General features: G+C 39.5%; 1 protein-coding gene across 10 annotated transcripts in view; it reads right to left on the bottom strand.

Moving 5' to 3' along the window:
• LOC134535487 (E3 ubiquitin-protein ligase UBR5) overlaps window positions 1-18,450 on the bottom strand; it is a 172,261-nt gene that overhangs the window by 91,123 nt on the left and 62,688 nt on the right. For 8 of the 10 annotated variants that reach the window (XM_063374610.1, XM_063374614.1, XM_063374615.1 and 5 more), the window contains 3 exons: window positions 17,608-17,785; window positions 6,500-6,692; window positions 5,476-5,751 (listed from right to left, as the gene is read on the bottom strand). In XM_063374610.1, the coding sequence (XP_063230680.1) occupies window positions 5,476-5,751; window positions 6,500-6,692; window positions 17,608-17,785 (647 nt within the window). The remainder of the gene's footprint in view (window positions 1-5,475; window positions 5,752-6,499; window positions 6,693-17,607; window positions 17,786-18,450) is intronic. The other 2 variants (XM_063374611.1, XM_063374613.1) reach the window with 2 other exon arrangements.

Here is an 18,450-nt window from a genome sequence, read left to right as displayed (position 1 = left end):
AAATTTGTTAATTATAATCGGTAACTGAATCGGTATCTGCCGATTATTGATTTCATAATCGGTAATCGAATCGGTAATCGGTAAAGTCTTATCGGTGCACCACTAGTTTCAAATAACCATATGCTAACCAGTTTAATAGTGATGGTGTTTATGCATCCAACGCCGTTCAACTACTGTGTAAATACTGCAACTGCCGAGATAAGCTTGAAAAAAATCACATCAAAATTCTGTTGCAAAGCACGCAAAGAGTGACAAACATGTGAACGCCAGGCAGGTATACTGTAGTGGTAATAATGTTGAACAATGACCCTTTTGCACCAATATTCAGGACTTAAGTGTTTCAAACCAAAGAAAATTACGTTAGGTAGAACCCCTGTCATACACTTTTCAACGGAGGGCACAAAAATGGTGTATGATGCGGGAAAGTGTATGAAAAGGGAATGGCAATAAAAAAATTTTTTTTCAATCTAGCATACCAGCACAATGTCAGATTAAACTTAAATACATAATTTGTAAATACATAATTGCATTATATTAATGAAAGATATGAATTCATCATTATATATACATATAATAAAAACACCATAAATGTAAAATACAGTCCATAATCAAGTAAAGCAGTCCTTTCTTGGAGAGGGGAAAAGTCACCAAGCCTTTATTAGAAATAAAAAAATTAGGCTATTGTAAAAAGAAAAACAGAAATTTTTGCTGGTTTGTTTCATTTTACAAACAACTTTATGCAACAGAACAATTTTCAATAAAATTTTAACTTGAGAAACGTAAAATATAAAACAATCCGATCGTAAGAAAACAATAACAAACAAGTATATTCAGTTCAAAGATTAATGAATGCACAAAATATGAGATCCGTGCCTTGGTAAATCGCGTGCACCATTTTCATAATCATTCGCGCCACTAGTCTCGCTTGGTGCTGGCCATAGATGCTAATAGCAAAGTGCACAGTCTTCCCGATACTATCCATATCTATGGTGCGATAAAGTTATTTTCTTACGTTTGCAAAGGTAAACAATGAACGTTTTTCAAAATAAAAGCATTAAAATGTATTTTATCAGGAGGAATATAACAAAAAAATTTGTGAATTTAGGACTTTTCCGCTTCGTAAAAACGTATGAAACGGGAAATTATTTATTTTATAAGTGTATGTTCCGGGAAAGTAAACCATTGTAAATATAGTACTTTCAGCGGGACCAAAATTAATCGGCGTATGACACGGGAAAATGTATGAAACGGGAACGTATCATCGAGGTTCTACTGTATTTATAAACATACACAATAAAGATTTCAAGCTAGCTTGAGTTAAAATTAGTATTGGATTCATTCCGATTCCGGAATCGGCCGATTCCACCGATTCCACTATAATCGCGGGATTCCGAATACTATGGTTTTGGATTTTGGAATCGACCATGACCGATACCTGCATTGTTTATTGTAAGTTTGCAAAATACATCTACACAACGTAAGAAAATATTAAAATGTATGCAATTATAATTTTTTAACTACATAATAAAATCTTTTTTACGGAACTGAGATTTACGAATTTCGGAGATAAACGTATTTACTTACTTGCATCGCCATTTTCCCTACAATACAAATGGAGCATCTACTTTCCCGCTTTAAGCGAAAGCATTTTTCGGAAATTACGTTTAACAGCACTGAATTTAATAGTAAACATTCAAAAAAAATTATACAAAACCATAAATGTTTAAAGAAAATAATGTAAATTTTATTTCCTAAACGTTAACTATTTAATCATGGCAGCTATGTTCGCCATTGTAAACAACCTAATTATTTTTGTGTTACCTGCCATGGTAAACAATACAGCCATGAACCAAATCCTTGGTGACATGAACGTGAAAATTAAGATGTTTCACATCTCTGCAATTTAAACTTTAAAAAATTATAAATAAAATAATTTTTTTACGAAATTTTACCAAAATTCACAATGGATTACTGTGACCATATTAAAATAAGTTTAAAAGCAACCTAACAAGATTGCTGTAAATCGGCGTTCTCATATTTGGGAAAGGCAGATGGCAAATCTGAATTTCCAAACATTGCTGCTGAAACGTTCGTAAATGTTTATTACTAAACACAAACAATCTTTTGAAAGTAGATGTGTTAGTTTAACAGAATTTTTTCCGATAAATTTCAGAACTGAATTAAATGTTAACAAGCTATTATTTGAAGAGTTTAAATACCGTATATACTCGTGTATAGCGCGCCCTTTTTTCCCCTCAAGTAAAGGAAAAAAATAAGGATGCGCGCTATACACGGAAAAAAAAAAAATTTGGTGTGGGGGGGGGGGGAGGCGGGGAGGAGTGGAAGTCGTTACTGGCCAGCCCCCACACATACGCACAAGCAACAGGGCCTCTCTTTCACACACACACGCACACACACAACCTGGTCTCTCTCTCTCTCCCTCTCTCTCTCTCTCACACACACACACACACACACACACACACACACACACACACACACACACACACACACACACACACACACACACACACACGTGCGCGCGCAAGCGTGCAGGTCTCTTGTTTATTTTTAGACCTCCCCCTCTACAGCTAGTAAAATAAAAGAGAGAGAGAGAGAGAGAGAGAGAAAATGTTGACACCAGTCCCCCCTACCACTTCCTTCGCTTCATCGCAGCTGCTACCGGTGAGTCATCTAATCCTCCGCAGCTGCTACCGGTGAGTCATCTAATCCTCCGTGTCACATTCCTGCCTGCCTGCCTCCCTTCCTCCCGCCCACGTACCAGTTGTGACGATACAGCGCTTCATTATCTTCCATCTACACAGCAGTATTTTCCTGACGCATCACCACACATCAATTTAAATAATCAGGTACCACAAAATGTTAGTAAAATTTATTTATGGGAAAAAAAATTTCAAATTTTTTTTTTCTTTGGAATTTGTTGCAAAAATCGTAGTGCGCGCTATACACGAGGGCGCGCTATACACGAGTAAATACGGTATTTTGTGTAAGAAAATCTTACCATAAAATGTGGAAATATTGACATGCTTAAACATGCACAGATCTTACTTACTCAAGAAAAGAAAACTTATTTTCTTTTACGGTTGTGAAGAACTGTAAGACTGGATGGATTTATTCTTTTCACCAAGTGAGATAATTAAGTTCTAGTTAAAATAATAAAAAATAAGCATCTCTTGACATTTTATTTTAGTGTGGTTCATATTTGTTTCGATCATAATGAGATAAAATTTTATTTTTACATTTCGCTCTTTTTATTTTATTTGGCCCTGGTCCCTTGAAATATGTAAAAACGAGGTTATATTGTCATTTTATTTGGATCATTATTTAGTTGTGCTTGAAAATAAAATTCTTAACCTAACCGTACAAACCCTCTCTTTTTTTTTTACAATAAATAAATTGAGTTGATAATGTAAGGTAACTCAAGTTGGTTAAATTATAACATTATTTACAATTTTCGTCATAAGACATCTTTGATTATTAGCAGTGTTTCCACACGTGTTTCATCTAACTACAGTAGAACCCTGTTATAACGAATCTGAAGGGAGTCATTTATATGTTCACTATAGAGGGGAAACTTTATATCTGGGAAAACTTTTATATTGGCAATACATACTCAAAAGTAAAATCTTAACTACACATAGGCCTAAGCCAAGAAAAGAACGAATGAAAATACTCAAAGCAACAGTTTTATGAGCAAATGCATATATTATTTTTAATGAACTACACATGTACAAACTTTCTATTACCTAATGGTTCTTAGACATCGACGTATTATCCTTTTTTCAGGCATTTAATACTCTGTGACGTTTTCGCAGCTTGAGAAAGAAGATTGTTCAGCTTGTTTATTAATGTGGATGTTTCAATTCCCAGTTCCTTTGCTATTAACACGTGCGGGACAGTGGGATTGGAGTCTACCTTTTCAATAAAGTCCAGTTTATCTCGCACAGATAATGCCTTACTTTTTTTCCGCGTTTTCACATTTTTTTATGTACGTATTTCTTATTGAAGCACATTTGCAGCTTAATAACACGAAATTATTTTTACCGTCAAAAGTAAATAAACAAAAAATAACGAGTCTGGCGCATCAAAAATCACTACGTATCATTTAGTATCGCAGTTGCTAAAGCTGGAACGAAATTTTCTTACTTTCTATGGAAAAATTTAGTCCATAGAGTTCTATCTAGTGGTAGTCTTGCGAACTTTACTCAATCAAAATGTCCGAAACGTGAACGATAAAAATGAGACGTAAAAATATTGAATTTGCTGCTATAATGTACATACGTATTTGTGTGGTGGTAATTTATGTTTAATTTTGATAACATATTAAATGTACACGCATTCGCCCATTCTTTAACTATGCAGGGAAAACTATTTTTTATTTTCATCTAACTGATCACCATTTATGGCTACACGTAGCCCACCGAGGCCACTCGAATACGACTTGTTTATAATATGAACAGTGGACAATCGAGTAGCGTATTGCGGAGAAAATCTTTAATGTGATCCAGAATAGACGTTTTGTGAAAAAACTTGTAATTATATGAAAATATTTGAGATAAATGTGCATTATGTCGGCAAAATTTGTTCGTGGTACACGGGAAAACGTATCGACATTCACAAAAGTTGTGCGCTATATCCAATAAATTAATACATAACCTCACATCATTTTGCCGGGACTGAGACGGAAATTCACAATAAACGGGAATTCATTATAGGCGGGTTCACTATAAACGGGTTCTACTGTATATTCAAGGTTAAAAGGCCAAATTGTGCTAGAAATTCAAGGTAGCGTAACTTGAGGGCAATGAGCATGCTTTGTAACATTATAGAAGCTGTATATGTTAATTTATGCACAGAAAATGCAACAACGCAATTAGATTTTTAAAATCACAAACAACCTTTTTTTCTGAGTATATTATTCTGTTGAACATTGCCAGATAAAAATTAAGGAATCAGAATCATATTCAAAGAATCGACCCTTTAATTTTAAGAATCGAAAATGGAATCGGAATCGGTATATTTTAGGAATCGGCCCAACACTAGTTGAAATTTTTGACATATTGGCAGATCAGACTTGCAGAGGCGTATAAAACGCATCATTCAACTGCATCCAGGAAATGACAATATTCCTCGTGTTGCGACTGTCCGCACCTCTAATGGGATGGTAAAGCATCCTGCTGTGCGATAAAGGGCATATTTTGAAGTATAGGTGTAGCAGTGGGTCAATCAGGCTAAAGTGCTTGTTAAGACCCCCCACCCCCCTTTCCGGCACAATTCCAAGGAACCATGAGGAGTTGTAACGAGACTTTTCTTCATTTGTTAATCTAGACCATATTCAAATCAAGTACATTTAAAACATCAATATAAAATTTTTGTGGAAATTTTTTTTACTCTGTGCATAAAACTTTGTGACTTGTTTCCCGTCACTTGGGCAAGAGGTGCGCAGGGGGCAGGTACCTGTGTCGGAGCCCGCGGTGGCCCCCGTCTGCACGCTGCGCTGCGCCGACGCGGCGTCCTGGTTGCTGTGGTTGTCGTCGCTGTCGCTCTCCGTCTCCGCCAGCAGGTCCAGCTCGTTGTCCGACTCCCCGTCGCCGGGGGGCTCCTCCCCGGGGCCGTTCACCAGGTCCACCACCTCCGACTCCATGGGCTCGCCGCCCCCCACGCCGCTGCCGCCCCCGCGCTCCGCCTCGTCGGGCTCGCTGCCGTCCCCGTCCCCGTCCTCCGCGCCCATGCCTGCAACAGCACGGCGCCGTGCCATCGCTGCTGGGATCTACAAGAGCACACTTGTATCGAGCGTATCACGAGCAAACATAAACAAATAAATATAATTTCCACAAGTAATAGTGTTACAATGAACAACACGTCCACATTTTACATTCTATTTATCTTGCTGTAAAATCTTGTAACATTAACAGTAAAGATGTGCAAATATTCGGTAGTGCAAACAATTATGAAAATTTAAGAACATGCATTTCAGAAATTCACTTAATGTCAACAAAATAAAGGTTTTGAAATTAAATAAGAGTATATTTAAAATAAATAAATATGTAACTATCAATTTCAATTTATTAATGTTAATCTTCAATTTTTTTTCCAGATGTATAGAACAACCAGGAATAAGAATGCCCTAAAATAAAATATATAATTTGACTTTAGAATGACATTTAATACAAAACCACCCCAAATATACAAAAGCAACTCTGAACACAAGACAAAAATGAACATACATATTCTGATCTCAAAAGACCATGAATTTAAGATGATAACATGTATATTAAGCTCAAGTATAAAACAACTCCAAATATAAAGATGATCTGGAATATACATATATTTTTTTCATAAATTATTTTTGTACTTCGGCAACAAAATAAAATTTTGACATGGCCATAATGCTGCAATATAGCTGTTAATACCTAAACCATGATAGCAATTAACTAATTGACTATCTTAGCTCTCGCACGACACATGTAATAAAGAGAACCTTCGACGGCATCGGTGTCGTCCAGCATCATGACGGCGGCGACCGCGGCTCGGGCGCGCGCCACGTTGGCCAGGTCCATGTTGCGAGCAGAGTCGGTGCTGCGCGAGGACCCCCCCAAGGTACCAGAGGAGGAGTGGGCGCCCGGCACGTAGCTGCTGTGGGGAGCCAGCGGCTCCACCGAGAACAGGTCCTGCTGATGAGCAACCACACTGCTCCAACAACCAGTCCCACCCCCCACAACCACACTGCTCTCACAACCACGCTGCTCCCACAACCACGCCGCTCCAACAACCACACTGCTCTAACAACCACGCTGCTCCGACAACCATACCGCTCCCACAACCACGCTGTTCCAATAACCACACCACTCCCACAACCACACTGCTCTCACAACAAATTGCTCCCAAAACCATACACGATAAAACCTCTTTTCTCAGAAGAAAACACTAGCACAGTATTTCAACTGTAACTACCCTGTTATATTGCATAATCGTCGCACCAATATTTTAGTGCGTCATAATTTGGATATAAAAACCTCTCGCGTAAACGTCACATGATTGATTATACCTTGGTGTGCAAACATTGCTATATACACTTAAAGAAAAAGGTTTAAGGCCCATCAAAGCAGGTGAAAAAGCAGAAATATATAAGTGAAAGTATGTACAGTGTTTTATCACATAATCGTTGCACAATTTAAACTAACTTCAAGTTTAAAAAGTAGGTTTGCAACTTTATAAGAATTTTTTTTTTGTTATGTAAAGATATTTTAAAAACCAAACCCATTCATGAAAAGTTTGTTTATTTAAAAAGTAGAGTATATAAAAGCACACCAAACTTTTTAAATTAATAAGTTATGCAACAAAAACCTTTCGTCATCTTTAAATAGAAACACATAATAAGTGACCTGAATGCGAGCCTGAACTAACACATAACTTTTGCTGTAGTATACACCACGAAAGAGATCGGGCCATCAAACGTAGTTAACTTGGCACTCGACAGAGAGAACGTGTTGCATGCAATCGGGGCGATATCAATATTAATATTCGACTACGTGTGCGCGCTCTATACAGGAAGCAACATAACCAAACAGGAATTATGTCAACTAGCGCTGGCTACATTTTTATAAGCAGTACAACGCAGCGACGCAGACTAACAGATAAAGGTTATATCGTTTAAAAACGCCTTTAAAAGAAAATTTACAAATCAGACAACTTCGCATTCCCGTTAATTAAATAAGTGGTGTTGTCCGAATAAATATTAGATTTCTACTTCAAAATACATCGTTTTATACGGAAAAAATATCTACACAAAGCGCTCGGAATCTAATAGTGGGACTGTTTTGTCTAGAGACGTACGAGACTGTAAAATCCATAAAACAAAACGAAACAATTAATAACGATTCACTCGCGAACAACTCGATTGGCAGCAAGCGTGCACGATAGCACAACTTACCGCCATGATGGTTCAACAACAACTGTTGCTTCGTTGCCGGAAGCTGCAGGGCTACCTGCCTTGGCAGGCAGCCAACTTGAAAAACTTGGCGCTGCTAGCAAGCAGCGCGGGAAGTTCAAAATTCAAATGTTTCAAACACTATACACTAAATTACACACAATATTTACAAGTCCAAACATTACCGCCCGCCTTGAAATGTCCCATTTCAACAATCATATGGTAGCGGGCAGAGCTTCACCACAGGACGCTTCAAAGTTCCACTAGAAGTCCGGATAGTAGCCACTCTGGCAACACCATCTTTCCCAGGATAGAGCTCCACGATGCGCCCCAAGCGCCACTGTAGAGGTGGGAGTCTGTCGTCTTTCAGGAGCACAAGTTGGTTGGCAGTGGGACTAACTCCCTGCTCGTTCCATTTCTGCCGCTGCTGGAGCGTGTGTAAATAATCCCTGTGCCAACGATGCCAAAAGTCCTGTTGGAGGCGTTCCACAAGTTGCCAACGTTGAAGGCGGTTCAGCCGTACATCCCTCAAGTTAGGCTCTGGTAATGTGACCAGTGGCTCCAGGGTTAAGAAATGGCCAGGGGTTAGAGCACTGATGTCATTGGGATCAGAGCTCAAAGGGCACAGGGGTCTCGAGTTTAACGTAGCTTCCACCTGTACTAGAAGGGTGTAAAGTTCTTCAAATGTGAGCACTTGTTCACCAATAACTTTACTTAAGTGAGTCTTGAATGACTTTACCCCGGCCTCCCACAAACCACCAAAATGGGGAGCAGCAGGAGGGTTAAAGTGCCACATGACACCGAGCTGGGACAACGCATCAGTGACAGCCTGCTGGTGTGGTGCCGACGACATAAGTTGCTGAAGTTCCTTAAGACGATTGTGAGTTCCGACAAAGTTGGTCCCGCAATCACTGTAGATATCAGATGTTCTCCCACGCCTGGCAAGAAAACGTTTGTAGGCTCCAATAAATGTATCTGTGGACAGGTCTGAAGCTAGTTCTGCATGAACGGCCTTTGTCGCGCAGCAGACAAAAATACAAAGGTAAGCCTTCAAGACCTTTGCCCCACGGACCCGACCAAGCTTAACCATAAAAGGACCAGCATAGTCAACTCCTACTTTGGCAAATGGTTTAACCTGTTGCACTCTCATAGAGGGAAGATCGCCCATGAGAGGTGCACTTGCTACGGGTCTTTGCTTGAAACATGGAACACAGTGACGCAAGCAGCGAGAGATGGCATCCTTATCTGCAAGAATCCAGAATTGTTCTCTAAGAATTCCTCTAAGAGTCTGAACTCCAGGATGATGATTCTTTTCATGATAATGGTTAATAATGAGATCAGACAGATGGTGAGATTTTGGAAGCAGCACTGGGTGCTTCTGCTCAAACGGAACACTGGAGTGAGCTAAACGACCACCTACCCTTATCAGGCCACTGTCATCAAGAAAGGGTACTAGTTTGCGAATCTGAGGGGAAATGCACTGTCCCTTCTTCAGAGCACTTATATCCTCTTTGAAATGATGTGATTGTACCCAGAAGAGCCAAAAATGTAAAGCCTTATTCAACTCATCAGGAGACATATTGTCAGTCTTGCGCTCTTTCAGTGACACGCGACAATTGTGGGCAAACCGCAATAAACAGCATGTGACACGCAGAAGCCTGGTTAGTCGACTGAATCGCGTTGCCAACTGGCCAAGATCATCAGAGGACGTTACAGTGGTCAAGGTGACAGTCTTCTTCTCCATCACGGCGGGATCCACTTCCACTGCATCTGGTGACTGGGAAGGCCACTGTCCAGGTGACTCTATTAACCACGGTGGGCCAGTCCACCACAAGTGATGATCCAATAGTTGAAGAGGGAAGAGACCACGAGGGGCACAGTCAGCAGGATTGAACTCAGACGGTACGTGTTTCCACCAACTGGGACGGGTAAGCTCTTGGAGTTCGCTTACCCGGTTAGCTACAAAAGTCTTCAACTGATGAGGAGATGAGTTAATCCATGCTGAAACCACTTGTGAGTCTGTCCAGGCTGTGATGGAAGATACGGGCAAAACTTCTTGGTAAGTCTCAATCACATGATTGAGCACACGAGCCAACAGTAGTGCTCCACAAAGCTCCAGACGAGGTAAGGTTTGGCTTTTGACTGGTGCAACCTTGGACTTACTGATCAGCAGACGAATGATGGTTCGATCATCCGGGCACACTATGCGCAGGTACACCACGGCCGCGTAACCAATCTCAGAACTATCACAGAAACCATGCAGTTGATAGGTAGAGCCTTCTGGACCCTTAATGAACCGAGCGACAGCAATAGAGGACAACTGAGGGAGCTCCCGGCTAAAATGATCCCACTGAGAAGCAAGATCAGGGGGGAGGTGATCATCCCAGTCAATGGACCGGACCCACATTAGTTGCAATAGATGCTTTGCAAACATTAACAGTGGAGTAAGCCATCCTAGAGGATCAAATATTCTGGCTACATTGGCAAGGATGCTCCTCTTCGTAACAAGACTCGAGTGGCCTCGGATTACACAGGAGAAGGTGTCCGAGACTGGGTTCCATTGAAGTCCTAAGACCTTGACCACAACTTGACTCTCAGGATCCAGATCAAATGATTGGGGCATATCAACATCTTCAGGCGGAAGCCAGTCTATGAGAGCTGTATGGTTGCTCATGAACTTCCTCAACTTGAAGCCCCCTTTGGCAAGAAGAGCTCGAAGGTCCTTTTGGATGGCCAGAGCAGATTCAAGAGTGTCAGAACCGGTAACCACATCATCAACATACACATCGGATTGCAAAACTCTTGAGGCAACTGGAAAGTGGTCTTTCTCATCGACCGCCAGTTGTTGAAGAGTTCGAAGGGCCAAGAACGGAGCTGAGGAGACGCCATACGTCACCGTCTTCAATCGATAATCCTGCACAGGTTCCGAATCACAAAAGCGCCAAACAATGCGTTGGTAGTCCTGGTGCTGGGGCAGAACAGATATTTGACGGTACATTTGTTTAACATCTGCCGTAAACACAAAGGCATGTAGCCGAAAGTTCAACAGTAGATCAAAAATGTCTCTTTGCAACTTGGGGCCGGTTAGCAGTGTGTCATTCAATGAGACACCAGATGAGCTCTTAGCAGACCCATCAAACACTACCCGCAGCTTTGTGGTTGAACTCTCTGGCTTCACGACACAATGGTGGGGGATATAATAAGCTGGCGTCACATCAATCTGATCATCAGGAATCTTTTCCATGTGACCCATGGCAAGATAGTCTTCCATGAACTCTGAGTACATTATTTTGAGCTTTGAGTCACCTTTCAAGCGTCTCTCTAGGCGCATCAACCTATTTATAGCTTGGGGTCTGGAGGTGCCCAACTCATGTCTCGAGTGGCGAAATGGCAGGGACACACTATATCGGCCTTCTTCATTTCGGACGTGAGTTTCGGCAAACATGGTTTCGCAAAAAACATCCTCAGGAGACTTGTGTTCTACCCGTGGGAATTCTTCAATTTCCCAGAACTTTCGTACAACATCATCTAATGGAGGGTAAGAAGTGAACAGTGTGACACAATGCGATGACAGGCAGGATGGTGGAAGTTTGGTGTCCACCCTTCCCATGAGAATCCATCCCAAAACAGAGTCGAGAGCCACTGGAGACACTTCAATCTTGCCTCCAGTTACGAGAAGAGGAAATAGGTCAGCACCAATAAGCAGGTCAACAGGACCAGGGGTGTCGAAAGAAGGATCAGCAAGCTTCAGATGAGCCACTGATCGCCACACATCCGATGAGAGTTTGGCACTCGGCAAGTTATTGGTAATGCGTGGTAACACAAATACATCCAGGGCAAACTGATTATCTGGATTGCCCACTGGGGAGATGACAACTGATGTGTAGGACTTAGCCACATTCACAGGTGTACTGGACAAACCATGTATCGGAAGATGAGCCTGTCTGCGAACCAGTCGGAGCCTTTGTAGGCACTGTTCGGTGATAAAGCTGGCTTGACTGGCAGTGTCTAGTAAAGCACGTACAACACAAGGCACACCAGAACGATCAAAAATCTGTACTTGAGCAGTTGACAACAATATTGTTGTTGTTGAGGTAGGTTTAGCAGCAGTTACTGCAACAGTGGCAGGATTAGAGTCAGATGATGGTGGTTCCTTGTCTGAGTTGGATGGGATGGAGTCTTCCTCTGATCGCTGACCCCCAAAATGCAGCATGGAATGGTGACGTGCCTTACAATGGTGACATGAGGACTTAGATGGACACCAATTTGATCGATGTGATGGGGAAAGACAATTCAGACACAACTTATGCTCCTTTACTATTGCATATCGTTCCTTGGGGCTACCCTGCGAGAAGATAGGGCATGACCTAAGCACATGAATGTCACTACACAAGAGACAACTTTGTGACTGTGGAGAACTTACTAATGTGTTTACAGACTGACCTCGAGACTGCCTCCAGCTGTTTTGGTGCCCTTGAGCCGTCTGTTTGGGAACCTGATTTCCTGAACTCCTAGAACGGGAAGCTATCACAGCCTCATGCGCACGACAATGTTTTTCAAGAAACGAAGTGAAACTACTAAGAGTGGGAAACTCGTCTGTTAATGTCATTTCCCATTGTGTTTGTAAGGCAGCATCCAACCGTTTGCATAGAATGGGCAGCAGCATCAGATCCCACTGGTCTACAGGGACAGACAAGGCCTTAAGAGCAGACACATTCTCTGTAACAGTGTTCAACAGTTGGCGCAATGCCTTGGGAGAGTCAGCTGATGCAGAGGGTGCTTGAAGTAAAGCCTCCACATGCACAGACACAATGAGCCTCTTGTTCTCGTACCTACCAACAAGTAGTTTCCAAGCCACATCAAAGTTTACTTCAGACATGGGCAAGGCCTGAATCATGCTGAGGGGTTCACCACTGAGAGCAGTCTTCAGATAAGCCAGTTTCTCAACAGATGAAAGGTCACTATTGTTAGCAACGAGAGTGCAAAATAGGTTGGAGAAGTTAGGCCAATTTTTAATGCTACCCTCAAAACTTGGAAGCGTAATTTTTGGTAAAGCTACCCTAGAATTGCTCACCTTCGGCCTTGACGATGTTGAGCTCTCCATCGAACAACCCTCCAGGGCACTTACCGTCGCCATGACTTCAAAATATTTCTCTTCGAAATCGTCCATTCGTGCAGTCAGTTCTGAGAGATCGATGTCAGAATTTTGCGTTGCCCCAAGAACCACAAAATCCGCCTCGAACTTATCACGAACTTGGGGTAGATCACGAACTGTGGCACGAAACAATCCTTGCTTAGAAACATCGTCAACAACACTTTGAGACAGGTCGACAGCACGTTTGAGCCGAGCCTCTGCTAGTCGGATACGCACGAGTGCCGAGCCTATATCTGCCATGGTCACACACAGACGCAAAGGACGAAATAACCAAAAAGACACAACAAAGAAATAAACACAACGAAGACCAATATAACCAAGGTAAGACACAGCAAATCAAAATTTATATCCAGCAAAAAACACCTAACGCAACGAAAAACATGAGCAGACGCCGATAAATAATACAACATAACCCCAACACGAAATATATTCCACGAAAAACAAAGAAGATATAACAGTTTCTTAGATCGCCAAATCTCTGCGAATTTCTTCTAAAACACGTTGCCGAAGAAATCTTGACCATGAAAATACTCTAATTAACGAGAGTATAGCGCACGAAATAACGTGAAAACGAAGTGTAATTGTTTACCACGTGCACACGAATCACGTTTAAAACAACACCAGAAAAAACCGGAACTATCCGGCCCGGAGGACCAAATGTTTTGTCTAGAGACGTACGAGACTGTAAAATCCATAAAACAAAACGAAACAATTAATAACGATTCACTCGCGAACAACTCGATTGGCAGCAAGCGTGCACGATAGCACAACTTACCGCCATGATGGTTCAACAACAACTGTTGCTTCGTTGCCGGAAGCTGCAGGGCTACCTGCCTTGGCAGGCAGCCAACTTGAAAAACTTGGCGCTGCTAGCAAGCAGCGCGGGAAGTTCAAAATTCAAATGTTTCAAACACTATACACTAAATTACACACAATATTTACAAGTCCAAACAGGGACCAAAAACCTTCATGGTACGTTTATGCGAGAGATTTTATTATCCAAATTTTGACGCCCTAAAATATCGGTGCAACGATTATGCGATAAAAAAAACATAAATTAAACTTGTTTTGAAATCAAATAGTACAAAAATGACCAATATTTCTGTACCTGGTCAATTTTTTTTTAAGAGGCCGTGTCACAAATTTGCGCTCCTATCTATATCAATGTTATTTTAAAAGGCAGTTTTTCTCAAAGTCTATAAGAGGTAGGGGCCGGAAATTTTGCCTACTGAAAGTATACAATACATTTAACATAACCGCTTTTTTCAAATTTAGTTATCATATCATATATTATTTCTGTGATGAAAATAATATTATCAATATTTTGATTTGTCCAGATACATTGAAATTTTGCTTATATTTATAATTATTTAGCAAAAACTGAAAACGCCATTGAAATGTATTGCACATTACCTTCCGATCAGTGTCTTCATGATCATGATGGGTTTATAAACCTGGGTGTAATCAAGTCTTTAACAATTACATGACAACATTTATACTTAATAATTTGGAGATATGCCTTTTCTATCCTCAGCCCCTGAGCTTTCACTATCTGGTCTGGCGACCGACCTGACACTCTTCAACCACCCCAGGGGTCTCCGATTGCACATCTTATCAAAAAAAAAAGCTGTTCGTTCATTTGTTTTTGTGTTCGAGCGAAGGTTTACTTCTCCATAAGTGCCACAGACTTCACACATTTATGCCAAGGGAATATTCCGCTGATGTGACGCTATACGAATGTATTATTCGCGACCATACAACTTTTTTGTTTGTTATCGGGAAAATGACGCCGCAGTTTGATTTTTTGTGGTGATATAAAATAAATTTTCTTGCTAGGGAATGTTCATTTTGAATTGAGCATTTTTAAATGTCAGCGTAGAATATGCTTATCTGCCCATTTTGTTTCTTTCCATAATAATGAGTAAAGTTAACATTGTCATAGACATTTTATTATATTCGTTTGCCGTCCAAGTACAAATGTCACACTATATCGCACGTAATTCTATTTTTTACTAATTTGTTAGTTGTCATTTTATTTAAGTTATAAATAACAGTAATAAAAATTATTACTTAATAGTCCAGAATAGAGATTGAGTTATTATTCATTTAATAGGAGTTTAAAATATGGTACTACATACATATTTATATTATCTTGTTGTCTTCTTTGTAACTTTACTGGAAGAATGGCATTTGGTATGTATGTTAACTCACAATGAAAATACTTCAGAAGTACTCAATTAACAGTGAACAACCTAGGGCCTATACTAATTTCATTATGTTCATGAAATATAATTGATATTACTAATAATGAACTGTATGTGTTTTGCGTAGAGATATCGTACGAACTGTATGTGGTACAGACCAACATTAGCTAAGACTCTGTAAATAAGTAATTTCAGTTAATGTGTAGAGAATATTAAAAGTTAGAAATAATGATATATATATAAAACAATGCAGAGTAATCAGCATAAAAATAGAAGTTGTTTTTACGTAGCGCCTACTGGAATGTATATTTTGTGTTGAATTATGTGGTATGATTAGTATTCTCTTATTGTAAGATGTGTTTTGTTAAAATCTTATAAAACATCACTTACTGTTGAAGGATTTTCATTTTTTTTGTGATGATCTTACTTAAACAAGTTTTAATTATATTACACATGTATATTTTAAAAGCATTTTAATGTATACTTATAGAATTGTAATAGGCTTTATACGGACTCTCACGATGCATGTGAGCATCTATAATTAATAGAGACCGGAAAAATTCGGCGATAGGCTAGAAGTCAAATACATATACCTTTTAGATGATTTTGCTATTGGCTTACTGTTCATCTGGACGAATCTCAACCAATTATAAAACACCAACCAAAGAAGGATCGAATCACAGACAAACAAGCTGAGACGACTAACAAGTCAGCAGCAAATGAACTGCCGTTATTTGCCCGAGTGTACAGGGGAATGTGCAGTCTATCCTGAAGGCCGTCGAAACCGCGAATTTTTCCGGTCCCTAATCTACATCAATATTATGGCCGTTTCACAAGATCAAATATTTATTGAATTCAATCTGTTGCATTCATTGTACATGATTTTCGATATGTACATTGAATTCAATACAAATTGAAGATGTTACTCAACTAAGCTTATTCTTATTAACTTATAAGTATTTTGTTTGTTCAGTACATAAAAGTAAAAGATTCGTTATTATTTAAATAATGAGCATCTTTAAGCAATAACATTTTCAAAATATTTACATAAACATAATGGAATATATTTTTTAAATACTTTATATCTACGATCACATCAACGGCAGTATTATGTAATCAATGAGGTAATGAAATATCCTGAAAGGATATTTTCTTCTCTGTAAAGTAAATTTGTAATGCAGCCCTCTTAATGTTAGTCTTGTGAGTTATTTCGTCTTCTAATATGCTACAGCAATGTATAAAATTAAGTTTTGTTAGTGTTTTAGTCTTGTGTAATGTGATAAATTCAATATTTTTTTTGTATGTTCGTATTCATAAAGGTAGGCTACATATCGTATTAAGATAAATAGTAATATTTGTAAATTTAAATTCTTTGAAACAACGTCGATAAGAGGTTCACCTACCTCTGTTAAACTGTATGATGGTGCATTGTAAAAAATTAGGTAGTCTGACTTAAGTGAGATTGTATTTAGATTGTGTGTGATGCATATGCAATATCTAAGCATATGCATTTATGTTATTATCCTTTTAAAACGTTACATGATGAATTTCGTATACTTTTTAATGTCAACTAACATTATTTTTCACGGACTATTACATCCAGATAAAGAATAATTACCACATGTTTGAAGATTAATTGTATTCCGATACGTTTAAAGTATTAAAATTTTTAGTTTTAGTTTTAGATACGACTCATACTACATTTGTTAAAGTGAGGTTTCTTGATTCTGAATCCCTGCATCTGCAATTTCCTAGTGAGCCGCCGGTCAGATTGTCATCCTCTCAGATTGTCGAGGAACCAGATACATTTTTCGTCGAGTAAACTCGAGCTGTCAACCTTCCCACTAATCCTGTGATAAGGGTATAGTAGCTTTATCACGCGCTGCGGCTACAGTTCCTTCGGTTGAAAAAGCCACTAAATCTCACTGTTAAAAGAGAGAACTTCTAGAGCAGAATATTGGAAATAAACATTTACTGACACGGCCTCTTAAGGAAAAGACTAACTGCTTGATCAATCCCCCTCTCCCTCTTCGTGGCAATCAAATTTGATTTTTCTCTAGACGTAAAAAGGCAAAATTACAACTTCCAAAAACTAAATCATAATTTTTGACATTTGTTAGCTGCCATAAACAGTTTGCTTAGTAATTTGGCACCGATGCAATACAAGCATGCAATGCCCCAGCCAAGCTGCAAGGAAAACTGGACCAAATGAGAACAGTTAAAGGTTGAATATGCAATGTCACACGGTGAACGTGAGCCAGGGTGGGGAGCGAACAAGGTACAGCAGCGAGGCAACTCACGTTGATGACGTCTGCAGTTGTGTTGGCCAGGGTGAAGGGGGCGGTCGGTCTAGCCACACCGAGCCTCACCGGAGCGACCAGCGAATCAGCAGTCTCGCACAGCTCTTCAATGGCAATCTTGATCAGCACTTGGAATACACGCTTGCACTTCACCAGCGGCTGGGACAAGCTGCCAACACTGAATAAAATGTACAAACAGACAGTACCATGACAAGCAAGTTAACAATTGTATAAACACTTTGCAAGGCACTCTCAACAATAAATAGTAAAACTAAAACCACTTTCCCAAGGAACTTCATTACTGAGGCATATTAAACACAAAAACAACTTCCTAAAATCATAAAATGTTAAGCAACATAATGTTTAAGAAACTAAAAAAACTATTTGGTATGTAAGAATTAATATATTCACAAATAGTTGAGGTAAAATAGTCAACCATGCTGTTTAAATCACTAAAATTATAAATATCTGACCAATCATGCTCTTTATTGGCATTATATAAGCTAAAGACATCACCATTCCTGTAATTTCTGATAGTAGATGAATTTTTTGTATTATTAAATATTAAATCTAATTTAATGTTTATGTTTAAAGCAGGATGAGGCGAGACTTCTTTGACTAAAAGGTCCAGAGCTTTGGTGACTGTACACTGGTGGAAATTGGAAAAGCAAAGATACAAAAGGTGATTAGAAACCAACAAGTCATTAAAATGGGATAAGTCCCGACCAGAGATGAAGATTATCAATGCCTGAGCTTTTTGCAGAATGCCTGAATGAGAGGTACTTACATTTTTCCAGTCCATACCAGACACATTGAAGTCACCATTATTAATATATAATCATG

The sequence above is a fragment of the Bacillus rossius genome, chromosome 8 (genome assembly GCF_032445375.1).
Source record: "Bacillus rossius redtenbacheri isolate Brsri chromosome 8, Brsri_v3, whole genome shotgun sequence".
NCBI lineage: Eukaryota > Metazoa > Arthropoda > Insecta > Phasmatodea > Bacillidae > Bacillus > Bacillus rossius.
This window is presented reverse-complemented; position numbering and strand designations above follow the sequence as displayed.